The sequence below is a fragment of the Ovis aries genome, chromosome 22 (assembly GCF_016772045.2).
Source record: "Ovis aries strain OAR_USU_Benz2616 breed Rambouillet chromosome 22, ARS-UI_Ramb_v3.0, whole genome shotgun sequence".
Classification (NCBI taxonomy): Eukaryota; Metazoa; Chordata; class Mammalia; order Artiodactyla; family Bovidae; genus Ovis; species Ovis aries.
The window spans coordinates 50977021-50997366 of record NC_056075.1 but is presented as its reverse complement, the minus strand read 5'-3'; the positions used below and the strand labels follow the sequence as shown (position 1 = coordinate 50997366).

Below are 20346 nucleotides of genomic sequence, written 5' to 3'. Positions count from 1 at the left end.
AGTCCTGTGGCCACTGCTGAGGTTTCCAAGTTTGCTGGCATATTAAGTGCAGCACTTTCACAGCATCATCTTTTAGGATTTGAAATAGCCCAACTGGAATTCCATCACCTCCACTAGCTTTGTTCATAGTGATGCTTCCTAAGGCCCACTTGACTTCACATTCCGAGATATCTGGCTCTAGGGGAGTGATCACACCATCGTGGTTATCTGGGTCTTTAAGATCTTTTTTGTACAGTTCTTCTGTGTATTTTTGCCACCTCTTCTTAATATCTTCTGCTTCATTAGCTCCATACCATTTCTATCCTTTATTGAGCCCATCTTGGCATGAGGTGTTCCCTTGGTATCTTTAATTTTCTTGAAGAGATCTCTAGTCTTTCCCATTTTGTTTTCTTCTATTTCTTTGCACTGATCACTGGGGATGGCTTTCTTATCTTTACTTTGCAACTATTCTTTGGAACTCTGCATTCAGATGGGTATATCTTTCCTTTTGTCCTTTGCTTTTCACTTTTCTTCTTTTCACAGCTATTTGTAAGGCCTCCTCAGACAGCCATTTTGCTTTTCTGCATTTCTTTGAGTTTCTTTTCCTTTAATGGTTGCACAAGTCCTAAAGCTGCTCCTGCGTTTTCATGGGCCAGTCTTGGTGAGCGGCGGTGTCCTGGGGCTTTGTCTGTCTCCTCTCGGGTCTCAGGCTCGCTGGCTCCGCGCTGCGTGCACCCCCCCTTATCTTTCAGGGTCTCTGGGACCTGCGTTTGCTGCTTTATTTTGTCTTGATTAGATTTGCCAGGGCAGTGCTGATCACACTAAGTTTATTAAAGAATGTATATTTGATCAACATTTTACTTTCATTATTTCATTTAATTTACTTGGGGGAAAGTTCTAATTACTATTATTTTTCAAAATTCTTGAGATGGATGTGTGACTCACCAGTTTCCAGCCTTTTCCTATGCTGTTTTGAAAATCGTGTTGATTTTGGCTGCTCAGGTCTTTGTTGCCTCCTGGGCTTCCTCTGTTGCGGAGAGCGGGGGTGCTCTCTGGTCGTGCCAAGGGCTCTCCCTGCAGGGGCTTCTCCGGTTTCGGAGCATGGGCGTCAGGAGTTGAGGCTCCAGGCTCCAGAGCGCAGGCTCAGTAGCTGTGGTGCCCGGGCTTAGCTTCCCGGGCCAGGGAGCAAACCTGTCTCCTGCCCTGGCAGGCGGATTCTTCACCACTGAGCCACCAGGAAGTCCAGGCTTTCCCTCTTCTATAGTTTATTTAACGCTGTAACTTTTCTCTAAACACAGTTTCAGCAAGACAAGGTTTAAATTGTTTTAACTGAGGTAATTGCCTATAACGTCATGTGAGTTTCGGGTGTGCAGTATGGTTACTTTATATTTGAATGTAGCAAATGATCAGCACAGTAAGTCTGTCACCTCACGCAGTTACAGCTTTTGGGGAGGACTTTTAAGGTCTAAGGACAAGGCCTTCCCGATGTGCAGCCTTCTTGATTGCTGATCGGGCCGCGTGTCTGTGTTTCCGTTGGTGCTGCTGCAGAAAGCAGCCTTCCCCCTGTTGTGACCACCTGCTGCAGGGCCCAGCCCCAGGGACCTCTGTGCCCCCAGGCTGGGGGCTCGTGAGGGTCCTGATTGTGCCCCTGCTAGACAGAGATGGTCTTCTCACTGGGTGGCCAGGTAGATCTTCCCACTGGTTCACGGGACAGGCCCGGGTGTTGGGGGCCTCCAGCCCGCCTTCCCGCAAGCCCTCCCACGCTGGGCGGCTGCTGCCCTGACTGAGGGTTGAATGACTGCGACCTGCTGTGCCTCCTTTCAGGCTGTGAGTAGCTCCTGCCGAGGACAGCAGAGGCCTGGCACTCACGGTCGGGCTCCACTGCTTTCCTCCTGGCCAGTGGCCAGTGGCCTGGGGCCTCTCACTGGCCGGAACCGGGACCCTTCAAGTGCAGAGTCAGCCTGCCACCCGTGGGTGGGGCATCTTCCCACTCTACCCCCTCCATCCCCCCACGCCCACCCCGCACTGCTCTGGATTCTCTGCAGGCTTTCTGCTTCTTTGCCTAAGCCTAACCCCTTTGTGTTAATAACAGGCAGGGGGTCCCTTCATCCCACAGGCTCCACGGGCAGGCCCAGCTGAGACTTTCTTCGCCCCTAGACTAACACTGATCCATCATAAGCAAATTTTGATCATTAAAAACAAAATTACAGAATAAACTCAGTTAAACCCAGTTTAAACAAGACATTGCCAAGACACAGAGCTTGTTGGCTCTTTTCCCCACGTGAGACACAGCACTGACTTTATGCTGTGGGTCCCTGTGAGCAAGACGCTGGAATACCACCGTCTTTCCTGGATGGGTGTTGATGTCTCAGGTTTCTTGAAAAATAGCAGAGGCTCCATTTCTTTCACTTCGATGTGGTACATTTCTCAAAAAAAAAAAAAAAAAGCCGAGGCTCAGATTCACAGGAATGTTTCCCCTATTCTGCCTGTTTCTGCACGTACTGAACGCAACGGCCTCAGGGCCGTGGTGCGAAGCAGGACTCAGGAACCGTCTGGGGTCTGTCTCCCCTTTGCTCCAAACTCCACCCACGTTCCTGCCTTTGGGGGCCGCCCTGTCTGCTCTCAGCTTCCCCTCCCCCGGGTCTCCGCAGGGCGAGGCTGTGGAGGCTCCCACGCAGCCGGGGGCCTGGGCGGGGCTCCCGGGCCCGCTCAGGGGTCCCCGCCACTGGTCACTGCTTCCCACCATCCGGCTTGTGCGCTGGCTTTTCCCGTTTTCCCGGGGGTTCAGTTCCATTGTTTTCACTCAAACCCTGGTCGGGTCCTCCCCAGGTGGGGCCTGCTCGGCCTGCTGGCCGTGACCCTCCTCTGGTGGGGGTCGCCCTCCCCTGGAACCTGAGGCCGACGTTTCCTGTGCAGGATGTGTTCTTGCAGCTCGTGGAGAGAAGTCCACGTTAGAGAACGTTCCAAAAGGCGCCCCTTCCGGGCGTTTGCACTCACTGCCTCAGTTTCTGGAGCCTTTGTAGGAAACGAGAAGACTGCTTCCTGCCCGCCGGCTTCATCCCAGGAGCTCTGTCTGAGGCCTTGAAGAAGTCCTCACTTGGACATCCCCACCCATCCATCGATGCCACTTCCCTGGTCCAGGAGGCGCCCTGTGACATCCTCCCGTGAACGTGGCCCCCAGGCCCCTGTCCTGCCCTTCCGGGTTCCTAGCCCTCTCAGAGATGACTGGGGTCCCACAGCCCCCCACCCGCTTTGAAGCTCTGAGGACATGGATCAAGCAGGAAACAGCCGTGGACCGTGGGCCACAGGCGGTGAGCCGAGCCTGCAGCAGGCTTGCCGTGTGAAGACGGAGGGTCTCTGGTGGGGCCAAGCAAGCATGCTGTCTGAGCTGACGCCCCGGGGCCTCTGGGACAGTGGGTGGCAGATACTGTGAGATGCTGGAAGTCACTTGACTTCTCTGAGCCTGCTCCCTGGGCTTGATTCGGGCAGTTGACAGGTGATGCGTGAAGGGCTCTTGGCCCACGTGTTGGGTTTGGCAGAGCGGGGAGGACAGGTGGGGCGTGGAGTCTGTGGGTGGAGACGGGGTGGGCCCTGGAGGAGGTGGGAAGTGGTCCCTTGTGAACCCTGGGGGCGTGCTTCCTCCGGTGGGTCCTGAGTGGAGGCGGGGGGGAGAACAAAGGGAGGAAAGGGAGTCCCTGACCCATCCCGAGGGTGGGGTGGGAGGGCCGCTGTCCTCCATGAAGCCCATGTCTCCTGCACGTGCGGGGCTTGCTGGGACCCTGAGCTGAGGGGTTGGAAGGGGCTGCACACCCGTGTGGGCCCCCTCCTCCCCCAGGGCGCCCCCCTGCCCTTTATAAACTGTGGAGTGCAGTGCACACTTCCGGCCCCTCGCCCAGCCATGGGCTGCCTCTGCTCTGCAGGTTGATTCTGGCGTGTCCACCACATTCTGTCCACTGCGTCTGGCTCGGTCCGTCTCTCTGTCGGCTCCGGGTGGTTCTGTCCCTCTCCCTGTGGCCGCGTCGGTCACTGTCTGGGGAGGCCCTGGTGGATGCCGGCGTGGACTGTCCTCTGAGCAGCATGTCAGCAAGGCTTTCCCGACGCCCACACTGGGACCCCTGGGGCCCACCAGCAGCACTGATTCTGGCTCCTTTAAGATTTTGATGCTGGTCATCATGAATTTTTGCATCTTTTTTTTTTTTCAAACATTGTATCACAACCTTACTGGTCTTGATTACTGAGTGTGGGGGCCTCTGAAATGTTGCCCCGGGCATCTGCTCACCCAGGCCCCCAGGAGCTGGCTGCTTCTGGCCTGTGCTCCTCACTGGCCCCGCCCTCTCGGCCCCCCGGGGAACCCCCGCGCCCCGCCCCCCCCACCGCGCCCGGGTCTTGCCCCCGGGGCTTGCCCCCGGGGCTCTGGGCTCCTGGCCCCATTGGCCCCTCAAGCTCTGCCCGCTGCTTTGGTCCCCAGGCCTCCCCACCCTCTGCTGACGTTCCCGCGTGCTCCCCAGGGGAGGTCTCGGCATCTGACCAGCCGAGCGAGTTCTCCTGCTTCTGCGGGCCCCCCAGTGCTCATCCAGGATCCAGTGGTGACTGTGTAGACAGGCCACACGGAGCCCACTGGCTGTGCCGACGCCAGCAGACCCCGAGGTGCTCCAGGGGCTGGAACGTTCAGAGGTGGCTCAGGGGCTTCTGGAGAAGCTGGGGGATCAGCAGGGATCTCTTACTGAGCGCCAGCGCTCCCTGCAGTTGCGGGCTAATGCTTCCCGGGCCCCCGGCAGCTGGCTCCCCAACAGCGGACACTCGGGACAGACCTTGATGCTGGGGGTGGACTGCGATGCTGGGGAGACGGCAGCTGAGGCACCCTGAGGCCCCGCCGGCTGACGCTGTCAGAGCTGCCCTGAGGGGCAGTTAGACAGCGGCCAGGCCAGGGCAAGGGTGCTGCACACGCCCTCCGTGACGGGCATGTACCTGCACACACACGCCCACATACACGTGTACTCTCCTGCACTCACGTGTACCACACAGCCCTCTCCATGTACACACGGTTCACACACACGCACACGCATGCACTCACAAGCACACACACATTCACGCGTGCATATCTGCACACGCTCACTGCTGTGCTCTCACGCACACACCACACACTCAGACGTGCACACCCACCCAGCTCTCAGCAGCACATTCAGGAGCATGTGTTCTCACAGTGTACACACGCGTGACGTGCACAGACACACGTGCACACACACCAGTTTGAACGATGCACAGATGCACTCGGCACACGGGCACACGTGTGCGTGCTCTCACACGCATGCAGGAGGCACACTCTGGCTCCAGCCCTGCCTGTATGCCCTCCCACAGCGCTAAGAAGTGGCGACCCAGGGTTAGACCTCAGACAGCGGTCTGCAGCTTTGACCTCTGACTTCGCATCCCCTGGGGGGATCGTCCATGTGGGGTGCCCCCGGAGGTGGCTGTGTCACAGACTTTTATTCCTGGAGAACTTCACTATGGACTGTGTCACCACACTGCCCAGTGGGCTCGGGAGGCTGGCGCAGCCCCGGGACCCACGAGGTTCACTGGCTGCCATCCAGTCTCTTTGGTCTCAGGGATGAGCCGCTCTCTGCTCTGCTGGGGGCGGCAGGGCAGGAGGGTGGGGGATGCCTTCTGGAGGGGCTGGGGGCAGCCTTGTGGCTCCCCGGCCTGCCCTGAGCTGGGCACCAGGGGGCCTGCCCCTCAAGGGACAGAGAGGCTTGCAGATCTATGAACCAGCCTCACAAAGCACCAACGAGGGCGGCACAGAGCTGCGTCCACGGCTCTGCGTCCACAGTGAGTGCCCGGCGCTGCCCCGGGGCGCTGGTCACGGGGGCCACGGGCAGGCACCAGGCTGGGGGTGGAGACAAGAGCCACCCCGCGGGGGTCATCGGTAGCTTGTCTGGTTGTCTTGTGAGGATGCAGGTACTGGACACCAGGGTCTATTACAAGGTCACTGTTAGGTTTACAAGAACCCCGGGAATCGAGGCCCCTGCGCTGATATACTGGGCAACCTGCCTGGGACTCTGGGCACGCCCGCCCCTCCCCACCCCTCCAGCAGGTGCGGGGAAAGAGCTGGTCCTCCTGGAGCCCCCCGCCCCACACAGATGCTAACAAGCCTGGTGATGAGGCTGCGCAGGGCGAGGAAAGCTTGGCGCTCGGGGGCTGGAAAACACGCGTGTGCGTGGCTGCGCAGCAGCATGTGCACGTGGGCGGCGTATGTGCTGTGCGCCGTGTGAAGGGCATGCAACGAGCACACCGCATGTGTGCGCCCATGGCGTACTGTGCACACGTGCGGCGTGCGTGCATGCGGCCGTGCACACGCGTGTGCAGTGCACCCACACACGTGGGCGTGGGTGTGGGTGTGGGTGCACGCATGCACAGGCCCGGGGGGGGGGAGTCCAGGCTGCGCACACGCTCTCCCCTCGGGCCGTCCGGGCGTCTGCCTCTGCAGGGACTTGGAGCCCCTCCTGTGGGACACGCGGCTGCCGTCACAGGACTTTGGTCATTGGCATGTGTCCTCTGAGTTGGACTTTGCGCCCACATGTTCACGGAAATGCCAGACCCTCTCTCTCTGTGGCAGGGACTTTATTGTTCCCAAACGCCATGGTGGGCAGGCCCCGGTCCCGACAGTGCCCAGCTTCAGAAGTCAAGCGGACATCAGAGGGTGTGCGGTGGGCGTTTCCAGGGCACAGACCCCTCAGAGGCCCTGCTGGCCTCGGGGGAGGCTGAGGGTCCCCGGAGTGAGGCAGCTGCCCGGGGGCCTGTGATGCTCTCCGGCCGGGGGTGAACAGAGAGCCAGCCTGGGCTGAGGAGCGGGCTGAGTCCTCTGACGCTCCAGACCGACAGGCAGGCTGCCCGCCTCTAAGAACAAACCTTATCGGAACGCACACGTCAGGTACTGGGAGGCGGTGGCGGTGCCTCCTGCCGCAGCCAGGGCCATTGAGGCAGCAGGGGTCAGACGGGTGCACGCAGGCACGTAGGGCGGGTCCTCCGCCTGGCTGCCGGGGACGCGGCGCTGTGGGCTGGAAGCAGGTGACTGTGGGCAGCTGGTGCTCCTGAGCGTGGGCTCCGTGGAGGCAACCGCGGCCCAGAGCACCTTCCCGCTCATGTCCTTCCCGGGCAGGGGTGAGTGGGGGGTCTGCCAAGGCTGGGTCGAGAGGCGACCCCCACCCACCCCAGGGGCAGAGGGCTCTGCTTTGGGGCAGTCCCGGCCGCTACACCGTTGTCTCATTCCTCCAGGGGCCCGTGCGGATGTTGCCTGTGCTGTCCGAGCCGAAGTGGGCAGCATCCCGCACGTCGCCCTTGAGCAGCCCGTTCTGGCCGGGGCCACCGAAGGGCAGCGACTGTGTCCGGCGGAGCATCTCCAGGCGCGCCGGGCCGCGGGCCGCCTCCCTGCCGGGCCGCGGCGGACAGCTGTACAGCACGGGGCTGGGGGCGCCGCCCTCGGGTTGGCTGACCAGGGGGAAGGGGTCGCCCTGGGCACAGCAGGCCAGCGCGTGAGGGCCCACGGGGCCCTCTAGTGAGCTGGGCGGGCTTTCCGAGCGCGAGCTGTGTGGGCTGCCGTCCAGGCTGGACGGGATGTGGTAGGCGTACTCCTGCTCGGCCGCGGCTGCCCGGTGCCGGCTGAAGTAGTGCGGCTTAGTTCTGCCCTGGACACACGTGTGCAGGTGTGTGTCGTGCTCGAAGGCGTCCCCCGCGTGCACGTGGGCTGCCTCCTCCGTGAGCTGCTCGCAGTGCGTCTGGGCACAGCAGGGCGTGGCTGGCGACAGGCAGCTGACGTGGCCTTGGCTGGCCTGCAGGTTGGTCATCTTGCAGTGGCTGGAGGATGGGTGGCTGAAGCCCAACGCCTTGCCAGGACACGGCGAGTCCTGCAGGCAGGCCACGTGGCCCAGCGCGTCCCCGTTGGCGTCGAGGGCAGGGCGGGCGCTGAGCTTCGCAGAGTGGGGGTCCCGGCGGGCGGGGCAGCAAGACCACCAGCAGTGCCACACGTCATCACGCTTGGCACAGTGGTGGATGAGCACGAAGAGCCCCAGGGTCACACAGAAGGCGCCGTACAGGCAGCTGAAGACCATGTCCAGGAAGTTGCCCTGCGACACGGCCAGCGCCCCGAAGGCCCACGTGGCCGCGAACAGGAAGAGCGTGAAGGCGGCGGCCCGCAGCTGGGCCCGGAACGAGTGCTCGTTCTGCAGCAGCGAGGCGGCCCGGCCGTCGGGGGCGGGCGGCGCGCCCCCCGGGGTCCCAGGGCCACCCTCGGGGCCTGCCAGCCGCTGCTGCTCCTCCGTCCGCTCCCTGAGCTCGTACCTGCGCTCCGGGTGGCGCCGGAGCTGGACGTAGGTGCCAAGGAAGTACACGCAGGTGACGAGAGCGATGAAGGCCACCGGCCCATAGAAGGCGCCCAGGCTGGGCTCCCAGGCCATCCAGCAGCTGCGGGGGAGAAGGGGTCAGCAAGGGGGCGCTCCGGGCAGCCTGCTGGGCTGGAGCAGGGCTCACTGCCTCCCCGCGGTCACGTGAAGAGGAAACACCAGCATGGCTGGGCTGGGGCTGGGGCGGGGGCGCAGGCGGGACACAGCGGGGCCCCAGGGAGGGCCCAGGAGGCGCTGGGCCCCCGAGAGCAGGACGTGGGGCTTTGCCCCTGAGGGCAGCTGTGGGAGGAGCGCGGGGGACGGGCGGCTTTCTGGCCCCCCAGGAGGCTCTGCTGAGGAGGGCGGAGGGACCGCTGGGGCAGCCCAGGGGACCAGCCCCGCAGCCTTCGACCCACAGAGGTCACCGCCGGGTGGAGCTGACAGGCAGCCCCACCCTGCAGGGCCATCAGGGCGAAGGGCCCCATCCCGCCCCCGCCGGCCACAAGGGCCTCGGGCAGGCCGGGAGCGCTGGAGGGCGCGGGGCGGGGCGGGGAGCGGGGCGGGGCGGGGGCGGGAGCGGGGCGGGGCCGGGGCGGGGCGGGGCCGGGGCGGGGGGCGGGGAGGCGCGGGGCCGGGGCGGGGCGGGGCCGGGGGCGGGGGCGGAGCTGGGGGCGGGGGCGGAGCTGGGGCGGGGCGGGGCGGAGCTGGGGCGGGGCGGGGCGGAGCTGGGGCGGGAGCGGGGAGGTGCGGGGCGGGGCCGGGAGCGGGGCGGGGCCGGGGGCGGAGCTGGGGCCGGGGCCGGGGGCGGGGGCGGAGCTGGGGCCGGGGGCGGGGCCGGGGGCGGGGCGGAGCTGGGGCCGGGGGCGGGGGCGGGGCGGGGCGGGGCGGGGCGGGGGCGGAGCTGGGGCGGGGCGGGGCGGAGCTGGGGCGGGAGCGGGGAGGCGCGGGGCCGGGGGCGGGAGTGGGGAGGGGCAGATGGCCGCGGGCGGACGGCTCTGTCGGCCGTCTGGGCCCCGCACGCGGCTGGGGCCGCTCAGCCGTCCTGTGCCGTCCTTCGCAGCCCCCACCAGGCCCTCCCTGTGCGGCCAAACCAGCCCGTAGAGCGGGCGGGGTTGCGGCGGCGCCCGAGCCGGGGGAGGCGGCTCTGGGCCCCTGGGAGGCGCGCGGGGGACTGCGGCCCATCCTGCGGCCCCGCGGGGCGCCCGGTACTCACTACGCCGCATCCTCGGCCTCCATCCCGTAGTTCCTGATATTCGTGGCGGCCGTGACGCCGCAGATGACCAGAGGGGCCCCGCCGCCGACGAGGTAGAACCTGCGGGGAGGGGGCGCTCACTGCCCTCGGGGCCCCCGCACCCCAGGGCAGCCCCGCTCCCTGCGCCGCCCGCGGGCAAGGCAGGGGGAGGCCCTGCTCTCCGCTGTCCACGCGGCAGCAGCCCGGCCTAACTGAAGAGCGCTGCCGCTGTCCGGCCGGACCTGGCCTCCCCCGCGCCGCAGCCCCCACACCCCCTCCCCACGGCCCTCCCCCACTCATGTCCCCCATGCCCCTCCCCCATGTCCCCCGTGCCCCCTCTGCTCCCACACACCCCGTCCACGTGTCCTCCCTTCGCCTCTCTGCCCGCACAGAGATGACCCTGGCCGGACCCAGCGCGTGTGTCTGGGGGCGGGCGGGCGGGCGGCGCCCTGGTTCAGCAAGAACAGAAGGACGTGAAGGCCCTGGGCGGCGGTGGGCCGCGGTGGATGGGGCGGGGCCGCGCACCCCGGCGGACGGCCTGGCGCTGCGGTGGGTGCTTGCTCAGGTGCCCCCCTTGGGTGTAGGTGTCGCTGGGCAGCGCTGGACGCTCTCAGCAGGTGCCCGCCGAGTCGCCCTCCGCCGGGGTCCAGGCCACACCTGTCGGCAGTGTCAGTGACCCACGGGTGCGTGCGCTGGCCGGACGCCTCTGGAGGAAGTGCTCGGAGCCGCAGTTCCTCGAGCCTGGCAGCCGAGTCTTCTGCGGCCTGGGGCAGGTTCTGGCGTGTGACCCTTCCGGAGGTGCAGGGACTCATCCGGGTAGGTCCTACCTGCGGGGCCTTGGCCAACAGCTCCTCCCAAGGATGCTGCCCCACGTGGGATCCTGGGGATGTGAGCGTGGGTGCTTGGCCATAAGTATGTGGCTGTCACACACACGCACAGAGAGCAGCCTTGGGGAAGCCCGGGGGACAGTGCTGGACGACCCCCACAAGAGATGCCATTCTCAGGATGCCACAAGCACCCACATCACTTCGACGGCACCAGGCCCCCAGTGACAGGAACAACTCCGGGTCCAAGGAGGAGAGCCAGGAGACCTGCACGCAGTTACCCCGGTGATGGCTGGGCCCCTGCGCCCCCAGAAAGTCTACTCCAGAAGAAAGGGCAAAGGAAAACACGTCCCAGACAAAGACAAAGCCCGGAAGGGCCCTTGTTAGCTGACCTACACTTCAGGAAATGCCAGATGAAAGCTTCCAGGCTGGAGGCGCAGTGCACAAATATGGGCTTGGAGGAGCGGAGGCCGCAGGAAGCGCTGAGTATTTGGGTGAAGAGAAAACATCCCATTTCCTCCTAGCTTCTCTAACATATATATTACTGATGAAAGAAAGACCTTAACACTGCCCTGTGGAGTTTGCAGGACTTCCCTGATGATGGCTCAGAGGGTGAGGCATCTGCTTACAATGCTGGAGACCCGGGTTCACTCCCTGGGTGGGGAAGATCCCCTGGAGGAGGAAATGGCAACCCACTCCAGTATTCTTGCCTGGAAAATCCCATGGACAGAGGAGCCTGGCAGGACACGACTGAGCAACTTCACTTTCACTTTTACTTGTGGAGTTTACAGTATATGTGGGGCAACATTGATGATGTCTGTAGCGGAAAGAGTGGGGGGCACAGGGTCGCAAAGTTTCTAATTTTCATGGTTTTTACATGGAATAGTGTGACTTTCAAACTATAGAGATGTGAAAAGGTTGTGGTCACCCGTAAAGCAGCCATGAAAAGTAATAAGCAAAAAGCTAATAGATAAAATGAAATATTAAAAATAACTCAAAAGAAAAAATAAAAAAGGAAAGGAGGAACAGAAGAGAAAAAGAGAAAAAGTAAAAACAGAAAACAGAGAAATGGAGACAAAATCAAAATGCCACTAAATTTTAATGGATTAAGCATTTAATCGCTGTAGTTCAAAGGCAGTGATCATCAGAATACGTCAATACCAGCAAAACACCAAGACCCTGTTATATGTTGTCTACAATAGGAGAAAACATTTTAAACAAAAAGATATACAGTGGCTGAAAATTAATGGATGGATAAAGCTATCCACACGAACTGACTCTAAGAGGCCAGAGTGGCTGCGTTAATACAGGACAAAATAAACTTTAAGAAAAGACAGAAAGGATGGCATTTCATAATGACATCCATGTTGGTTCGTAGGAAGACATTCAACTGTAAATGTGGGGGGCCAGAGGGAAGATTCAAAATATGCGAAGCAAAAATGGACAGAAATAATTAAAGGGAGAAATAATTCCAAAATCACAGCTCGTGTTTTGAACTCCCCTCTCTTAGCAACTGATGGGACAAGCTGGCAAAAAGTTAATAAATAGAAGATCTGAACAGTAACATTAATCATCTTCCCCTAATGTTCGCTCTTTCTAGAAAATCATACCCAAAAATTGCACAGCACGAATTCAAGTGCACACCATCTATTAATCATTGCAGATGATATGATGCTTCATAAAGCAAGTGCTGATAAGTTTAAAAGCATTTAAATCATACAGAATATATTCTCTGAGATCAAAATGAGACTAAATTAGAAATTAATAGCAATAAGGTAACTAGGAAAACCACACATATCTGAAAAAATGAGATGTTATACTGCTAAATAATTCATGGATGAAAGAAGAAATTATAAGGAAATCTGGAAAATATTTTACCAAAGTGAGAAAGAAAGTTCAGTATAATATTTCTGGGATGCAGCTAAAGCTGGGCTTAGAGGGTCACTCACAGCTGTGAACACTCCCATGAGAAAAAAAGGAAGATTTAAAGTCCAGCGACTAAAGATCCCACCTCAACAGGGCAGAAAAATAAAAGAGCAAAGTGAACTCAGAGTAACCAGGAGAAAGGAGATGATAAAAACAGGGGCAGAAATAAATGAAAAAAGAAAACAAAACCAAAGTCCAAGAGCCAACTGCACAGCACAGGGAAGCCCACTCAGCGCGACGCGGCAGCCTGGGTGGGAGGAGTGTGGGGGAGGACGGACGCCTGTGTGTGCGGCCAGGGTCAAACGTCAGAGTCAGCTGGACGTGGGTGGGCAGGAGGTGGCACGAGTGATGTCGACCTTTTAGGCGTCAGTGAGCTAAGTGGACAAGAATGGGTAAATCTGACTCAGATGACCGCTCCTGTGGGAATTCCCAGGTGGCACTAGTGGTAAAGACCTGCCTGTCAGTGCAGGGGATGCATGAGATGTGGGTTTCAGCCCTGGGTGGGGAGGATCTGGAGTAGGAAAGGGCAACCCACTCCAGTATTCTTGCCTGGAGAATCTCATGGCCAGAGGAACCTAGGGGCTATAGTCCATAGGGTCACAAAGAGTCAGACACACTGAAGTGACTTAGCATGCTCTGTGGGCAAGAATCCCTTAGATGAAATGGAATAACCCTCATAGTCCACAAAAGGGTCCGAAATACAATACTTTGGTGCGATCTCAAAAACAACAGAATGATCTCTGTTCATTTCCAAGGCAAACCATTCAACATCACAGTAATCCAAGTCTATGCCCCACCCACTAATGCCGAAGAAGCTGACGTTGAACAGTTCTATGAAGACCTACAAGACCTAGAGCTAACACCCCGCCAAAAAAAAAAAAAAAAAAGATGTCATTTTCATCATAGTAGGTTGGAATGCAAAAGTAGGAAGTCAAGAGATACCTGGAGTAACAGGCAGGTTTGGCTCTGGAGTACAAGCAGGGCAAAGGCTGATAGAGTTTTGCCAAGAGAATGCACTGGTCATAGAAAACACCCTCTTCCAACAACACAAGAGAAGAGTCTACACATGGGCGTCACCAGATGGTCAACACCGAAATCAGACTATCTTCTTTGCAGCCAAAGATGGAGAAGCTCTATACAGTCAGGAGAAACAAGACTGGGAGCTGACTGTGGCTCAGATCATGAACTCCTTATTGCCAAATTCAGACTCAAATTGAAGAAAGCAGGGAAAACCACTAGACCATTCAGGTATGACCTGAATCAAATCCCTTATGATTATACATGCTTATACAGTGAAGGTGACAAATAGGTTCAAGGGATTAGATCTGGTGTAGACAAAGTGCCTGAAGAACTATGGACAGAGGTTTGTAAGACTGTACAGCAGACAGTGACCAAAACCACCCCAAAGAAACAGAAACTCGAGAAGGTAAAGTGGTTGTCTGAGGGGACCTTATAAATGCCTGAGAAAAGAAGAGAAGTGAAAGGCAAGGGAGAAAGGGGAAGATATATCCAACTGAGCGCAGAGTTCCAGAGAACAGCAGGGAGACACAAGAAAGCCTTCTTAAGTGAACAATGCAAAGAAATAGAGAAAAACAACAGAATGGGAAAGACTAGAGATCTCTTCAAGAAAATTAGAGATAGCAAGGGAACATTTCATGCAAAGATGGGCTCGATAAAGGACAGTAATGGTATGGACCTAACAGAAGCAGCAAATACTAAGAGGTGGCAAGAATACACAGAAGAACTGTACAAGAAAGGTCTTAATGACCCCGATAACTGCAATGGTGTAATCACTCATCTAGAGCCAGACATCTTGGAGTGTGAAGTCATGTGGGCCTTAGGAAGCATCACTATAAACAAAGCTAGTGGAGGTGATGGAATTCCAGCTGAGCTATTTCAAATCCTAAAAGATGCTGCTGTTAAAGTGCTGCACTCAATATGCCAGCAAATTTGGAAAACTCAGCAGTGGCCACAGGACTGGAAAAGGTGTTTTCATCCCAATCCCAAAGAAAGGCAACAGTTAGAACTGGACAGGGAACAAAGCACTGGTTCAAACTTTGGAAACCAGTATGTCAGAGCCATACACTGTCACCCTGCTAATTTAGCTTACATGCAGCGCACGTTATGCGAAACGCTGGGCTGGAGGCAGCGCAAGCTGGAATCAAGACTGTAGGGAGAAATGCCAACAGCCTGAGATGTGCAGATGGCGCCCCTCTAATGGCAGAAAGTGAAGAGGAGCTGAAGAGCCTCTTGATGAGGGTGAAAGAAGAGGGCGAAAAAGTTGGCTTAAAGCTCAACACAAAAAACTACGATCATGGCATCCGGTCCCAACTGCGGTGCTGGAGAAGACTCTTGAGAGTCCCTTGGACTGCAGGGAGGTCCAACCAGTCCATCCCAAAGGAAATCAACCCTGAATATTCATTGGAAGGACTGGTGCTAAGGCTGAAGCTCCAATACTTTGGCCACCTGATTCGAAGGACTGACTCATTGGTAAAGACCCTGATGCTGGGAAAGATTGAAGGCGGGAGGAGAAGAGGGCGACAGAAGATGAGATGGTTGGACAGCATCGCCCACTTGACGGACACATTGCTGTCAGTCTCCCAGTCCCGTCTGACTCTCAGCAGCCTCTCCGACTGCTGCACCCCAGGCTGACCTGCCCTTCACCGCCCTTCACCATCTCCTGGGGTTTGCTCAGACAATGGACACGAGTTTGAGCAAACTCTGGGCTTTCCTGGTGGCTCAGATGGTGAAGAATCTGTGTGCAATGAGGGAGACCCAGGTTCGATCCCTGGGTCAGGAAGATCCCCTGGAGAAGGGCATAACTACCCACTCCCGTATTCTTGCCTGGAGAATCCCATGGACAGAGGAGCCTGGCGGGCGAAAGTCCACGGGGTCGCAGAGTCAGACGCGACTCAGTGACTGAACAACAACAAGAAGCCAGTCTGTCCCCGGACGGTGAGGGGGTGAAGGTCCCCCAGGGTCAGGCAGGGGCAAGGTGACCATGCCTCTGGGCCTCTGAGCATCTCCCGGATGCCAGCACGTGACGAGGAAGCAGAGGAACAGACGTGCCAGTGAGAATGCCGTCAATGCCCTTCCGTCCGCAGGCGCCCCGACCGGCTCCCCGAAAACCGCTGCGGCGGCTCCAAGACAACACCTTGGAATCAGGAGCGAGTCTAGACGGCTGCCAGCCTATCGCACAGAGACCAGTCACCAGCTTATAAAGATCAGTCACCAGCTTATCACAGACATCAGTCACCAGCTTATCAGAGGCATCAGTCACCAGCTTATTGCACAGACCAGTCACCAGCTTATCGCAGAGATCGGTCACCAGCTTATCGCAGAGACCAGTCACCAGCATATCACAGTCACGGGGGAGACAAAAGTGCTGTTTGCAGTGACATCAGGTCAAAGCCTTTGACTGTGTGGATCACAATAAACTGTGGAAAATTCTGAAAGAGATGGGGATACAGACCACCTGACCTGCCTCTTGAGAAATCTGTATGCAGGTCAGGAAGCAATAGTTAGAACTGGACATGGAACAACAGACTGGTTCCAAATAGGAAAAGGAGTACGTCAAGGCTGTATATTGTCACCCTGCTTATTTAACTTCTATGCAGAGTACATCATGAGAAACGCTGGACTAGAAGAAACACAAGCTGGAATCAAGATTGCCAGGAGAATTAGCAATCACCCCAGATATGCAGATGATACCACCCTTATGGCAGAAAGTGAAGAGGTGCTAAAAAGCCTCTTGATGAAAGTGAAAGAGGAGAGTGAAAAAGTTGGCTTAAAGCTCAACATTCAGAAAATGAAGATCATGGCATCTGGTCCCATCACTTCATGGGAAATAGATGGGAAACAGTAGAAACAGTGTCAGACTTTATTTTTTTGGGCTCCAGAATCACTGCAGATGGTGACTGCAGCCATGAAATTCAAAGATGCTTACTCCTTGGAAGAAAAGTTATGACCAACCTAGAAAGCATATTCAAAAGCAGAGACATTACTTTGCTGACTAAGGTCCGTCTAGTCAAGGCTATGGTTTTTTCTGTGGTCATGTATGGATGTGAGAGTTGGACTTTGAAGAAGGCTGAGCGCTGAAGAATTGATGCTTTTGAACTGTGGTGTTGGAGAAGACTCTTGAGAGTCCCTTGGACTGCAGGAGATCCAACCAGTCCATTCTGAAGGAGATCGGTCCTGGGTGTTCTTTGAAAGGAATGATGCTAAAGCTGAAGCTCCAGTACTTTGGCCACCTCATTCGAAGAGTCGACTCATTGGAAAAGACTCTGATGCTGGGAGGGATTGGGGTCAGGAGGAGAAGGGGACGACTGAGGATGAGATGGCTGGATGGCATCAAGGACTCGATGGACGTGAGTCTAAGTGAACTCTGGGAGATGGTGATGAACAGGGAGGCCTGGCATGCTGCGATTCATGGGGTCGCAAGGAGTCAGACATGACTGAGCGACTGAACTGAACTCAGGTCAAAACCCTGGAGGCTCTTTTTTCTAAATTGAAAATTTATATGGGGGCTTCCCTGGTGGTCTAGTGGGTAAGAGTCTGCCTGTCAATGCAGGGGACATGTGTTCAGTCCCTTATCTGGGATGATCCCGTGTGCTTCGGAGCAAAGAAGCCTCCGTACGGCGGCTAAGCGCACCTGCCTGGAGCCCACGCCCCACAGGAGGCCATTGCACCACACCTAGGGAGCAGCCCCGCCCGCCGCAGCTAGGGAAAGGCTGTGTGCACAGCGGTGAAGACCTGCTGGAGCCAAAAATAGGATAAAATAAAAAATAAATAAAATTTAAAAATAGCTTATATGGAAACATTAAGGGCTCGGGCTATCTGAAAAGCAGGCAGCGTGCCACACCCCTGACTGCAGGGACGGACCCTGACGGCCCAGCATCGGGACCAGAGGGAAGGCTGACAGCGGGCGGGGCGCTCAGCTCTGCCCCATCAGGCTGGCGAGGGGTCTCCCGTGGAGACAGCAGCTAAGCACGGCCCCTTTGCTGGGAGCCTCCCTTCCTGGGGCGAGGCTGGGGCTCCTCACAGGAAGACAGACCACCTGGCAGGGGCCTGTGGAGGCGGCACTTTCAGCCTGGTGACAAGCAGTGACGGGAGATAAGCCCCCAGCCCCGGCCTGGGCCGGGCCCCCCGTCGCTGCCTGTAGCCCCTCCGGGCCTGCTCCCACCTGGACGTCCCACTGTCCCTCTCCTGAGCATGGTCCCTCCCATTGCTCTGTCGCCTGCAGCTCCAGGTCCAGCCTTACCCACCGTTGTGTGATGCCCCCCAATCCGCTGCCCGCCTGGCATGACTGTCTGCACACGGTCTGTGCTGCTGCAGGGCAGCCGCCGTCTGCAGGTGAAGGCGCCGCGGTGGGGCAGGGCCCACCCTGGCCCAAGCTCCTCCGGCCATGAGCTCCGAGGGCCTCCTCTTGGGCCCTGGGTGTGAGCACAGGCCACGAGACCAGCCTGGAGGGAAGGAAAAGGGCAGCGACGGGCCCTGAACAGGCCGGATTCGCAGGATCTGCTGCAGGCCAGCGGGGCCCGGCCGACTGAGGTGGGCCCACCCTGGTCCCACCTGGGGGCCGGACGCTGGAGCTGCCCTCACCGGGCAGGGCTGCGCGAAGGAGGGGCCTCTGCAGACCCCTCGGGTGCAGGGAACAGCCCCCAGGGCTCCAGCTCAGCGCCCACCGGGGCCACGCCAGGCCAGACGGAGCTCCAGGGACAACGGCTGGGCGGCCTCAGGGTGTGGGGAGGCCTCAAGAGAGCCAATTCTGCTCTGGGCGCACAGCAAACGGACCCGCCTGCCGGACCCCCGCCCCCTCCGCTGCCCCGCCCACCACGTCCCCCAATGCCGCACTGGGCCCAGCATGCCAACACGTCCACGGAGGAAGCCCTGGGTTTCGATGAAGAGGCTCCTTCAGCACGTGGTGAGGTGACGTTGCAAGCGTGCAAGGGGCCTCTGCTCAAGTGTGCAACCCACAGCGGGCCCAGGGCCCAGAGCCCCTCAGAGGACCCCAGCCACCCAGGGACAGCTCACCAGGAGACCCCGCTGCCGGCTTCACCTTGGGCAGGTCGGTGACCCCTCCTCTCCCTTCCCCGGCACTGCCCATGGGTCCAGATGGGTCCCCCAGCTCGCCCAGGAGGAGACCCAACCCAGCGGGGGTCTGGAGCGCTGGGCGGGCTTGGCCCGCCTCCCCCCAAGGTGGACAGTACCCCCAGCCCCCGGGGAGGGGCTGCCGCCTGGGCCAGGCTGTGCGCCGGCCCTGGGGTCCTGCAGGTGGGCTCTCACAGCCTCCCGCCGCCCCTGGTCGGGCCCCTGCAGCCCGCCGCCGCCCCCTCTGCGGGGAGCCTCGCCCTTCTCCGGTGGTTCGGCTCCGCGTCCAGCACCTGCGGGACGGCGGCCGGCAGAGGGCGCTGGAGGCCCGGGGCGCTGTCCTCGCGGCAGCCGCCTGGCGCCCGGGCCGGTGCGAGGCCCTGCCCTGCCCCCGCCGCCCCCGTGGACTCGCCTGCTCCGCCTCAGCTCCCGCCCCCGGTGGACCCCCGCCCGGCCGCTCCAGTGAGGGCGTGACCCCAGGGCCGGGGCGGCCGCTGCAAGAAGCGGGAGCGTGGAAGCCCGGGTCAACCCTGGGGGCTCCGGGAGGGCCCGGCCCGCGCGCCTGGGTTAGCCCGCTGGCTGGGTTCGGATTCCAGCGCTGGACTGCGTATGATACATTTGCCTGCTGCTAACTGTCTGACTGACCGTCGTGTCTGACTCTTTGCGACCCCACCGACTGCAGCCCGCCAGGCTCCTCTGTCCATGGGATTCTCGAGGCAAGAATGCTGGGGTGGGTTGCCATGCTCTCCTCCGGGGGATCTTCCTGACCAGGGGCAGACCCGGGGCTCTTACTTCTCCTGTGTTGGTAAGGGGGTTCTTAACCACCAGCGCCACCTGGGAGGCCCTGACGATAAATTCATGGCGTTTCAACTTGTTCCCATAGGAGCAGGAAACTAACCTGGTCCCCAAGCTCACACTACCCGAAAGTCATGTCCCAGCAGAAAGCACAGAGTTGTAAGTGGAGTCACAGGGCTGAACCTGCGAGGCACGTCACCGGGAAGGGTGGGTTTGTAGGGGGTGCAGTGTTGGAGCCCAGGCTCCTGCTTCCGGCTGGGGGAGTCGGAAGGACACCCGTGACAGGTGATGCGGGGACCTGCCTACCTAGTCCTACAGCAGCGGACGGACGGACGGATGGACAGACGGCCCAGAGGGGGACGGGAGGAGGCTGGGTGCTCAGCGGGGAGCGCAGATGGGACCCCAGAGCCCTGCTCCCAGGAAAGATGAGCAAAACCTGGGGGGATGGTGGGGTCACAGGCCCCCCCGCCGCCCACCAGGAGCAGCGTGACTACAGCGCCTGGCCACTTATCCGCACCACGAAGCCAGATGGTGACACAGTTTCAGACACGGGTCTGGAAAGCACGCTGGGCAGTGAAATAAACCTGATAAAAATATAAAATGAGCGAGTCCATGTGTATACGGCCCCAAATCAGTGCAGACAAATTTGGGTAAAACTATAAAAAAAGGCGATAGAAGTCATGAGTCAGGACGGGGGTGGGGCATGGCCGAGTTTCCTGCAGAGGAGGCTTCTGTTTCTTCCTTTGAAGGGCACAGGACTGTTTCATAAACCTGCATTGATGTTTTCGGCTTTTGGGGGGGTATAAATGTTCTATTTCTCAAAAAAAAAAAAGCTTTTTTAAAAGGAGGAAGGACCAGCCCTCCCCACCCCGAGCCTGGGGTGGAGGGTGGAGGTTCCGGCAGCTCTGCCCACCCGCCCAGGCCCCTGCCCGCCCTCTGTTCTGTCTTCAGGGCCTGGGCTGCTCTGCACACTCCCCTGGTTGCTGACTGGATCCCACGTGCAGTCAGGGTGCACCGCTCCCGGGACAGGGAGCCCTGGTCGGTGGGCGCAAGGCCCAGGTGGAGGGTGCTGTCCCTGCCGAGGCCCCTGGGCCCTGTGTGGGCATGCGTGGTGCCCGCCGGGCGTCCC

At 59.2% G+C, this 20346-nt stretch overlaps 1 protein-coding gene across 1 annotated transcript in view; it reads right to left on the bottom strand.

Annotated features, from left to right (window-relative positions):
- Nucleotides 1-6577: 6577 nt before the first annotated feature.
- The window catches only part of ADGRA1 (adhesion G protein-coupled receptor A1), a 34723-nt gene continuing 20954 nt past the window's right edge, over nucleotides 6578-20346 (bottom strand). Inside the window, exons 6-7 of the mRNA XM_027960332.2 lie at nucleotides 9565-9663; nucleotides 6578-8433 (exon numbers count right to left, since the gene is read on the bottom strand). Coding sequence (XP_027816133.2) covers nucleotides 7224-8433; nucleotides 9565-9663 — 1309 coding nt within the window. The 3' untranslated portion in view covers nucleotides 6578-7223. The remainder of the gene's footprint in view (nucleotides 8434-9564; nucleotides 9664-20346) is intronic.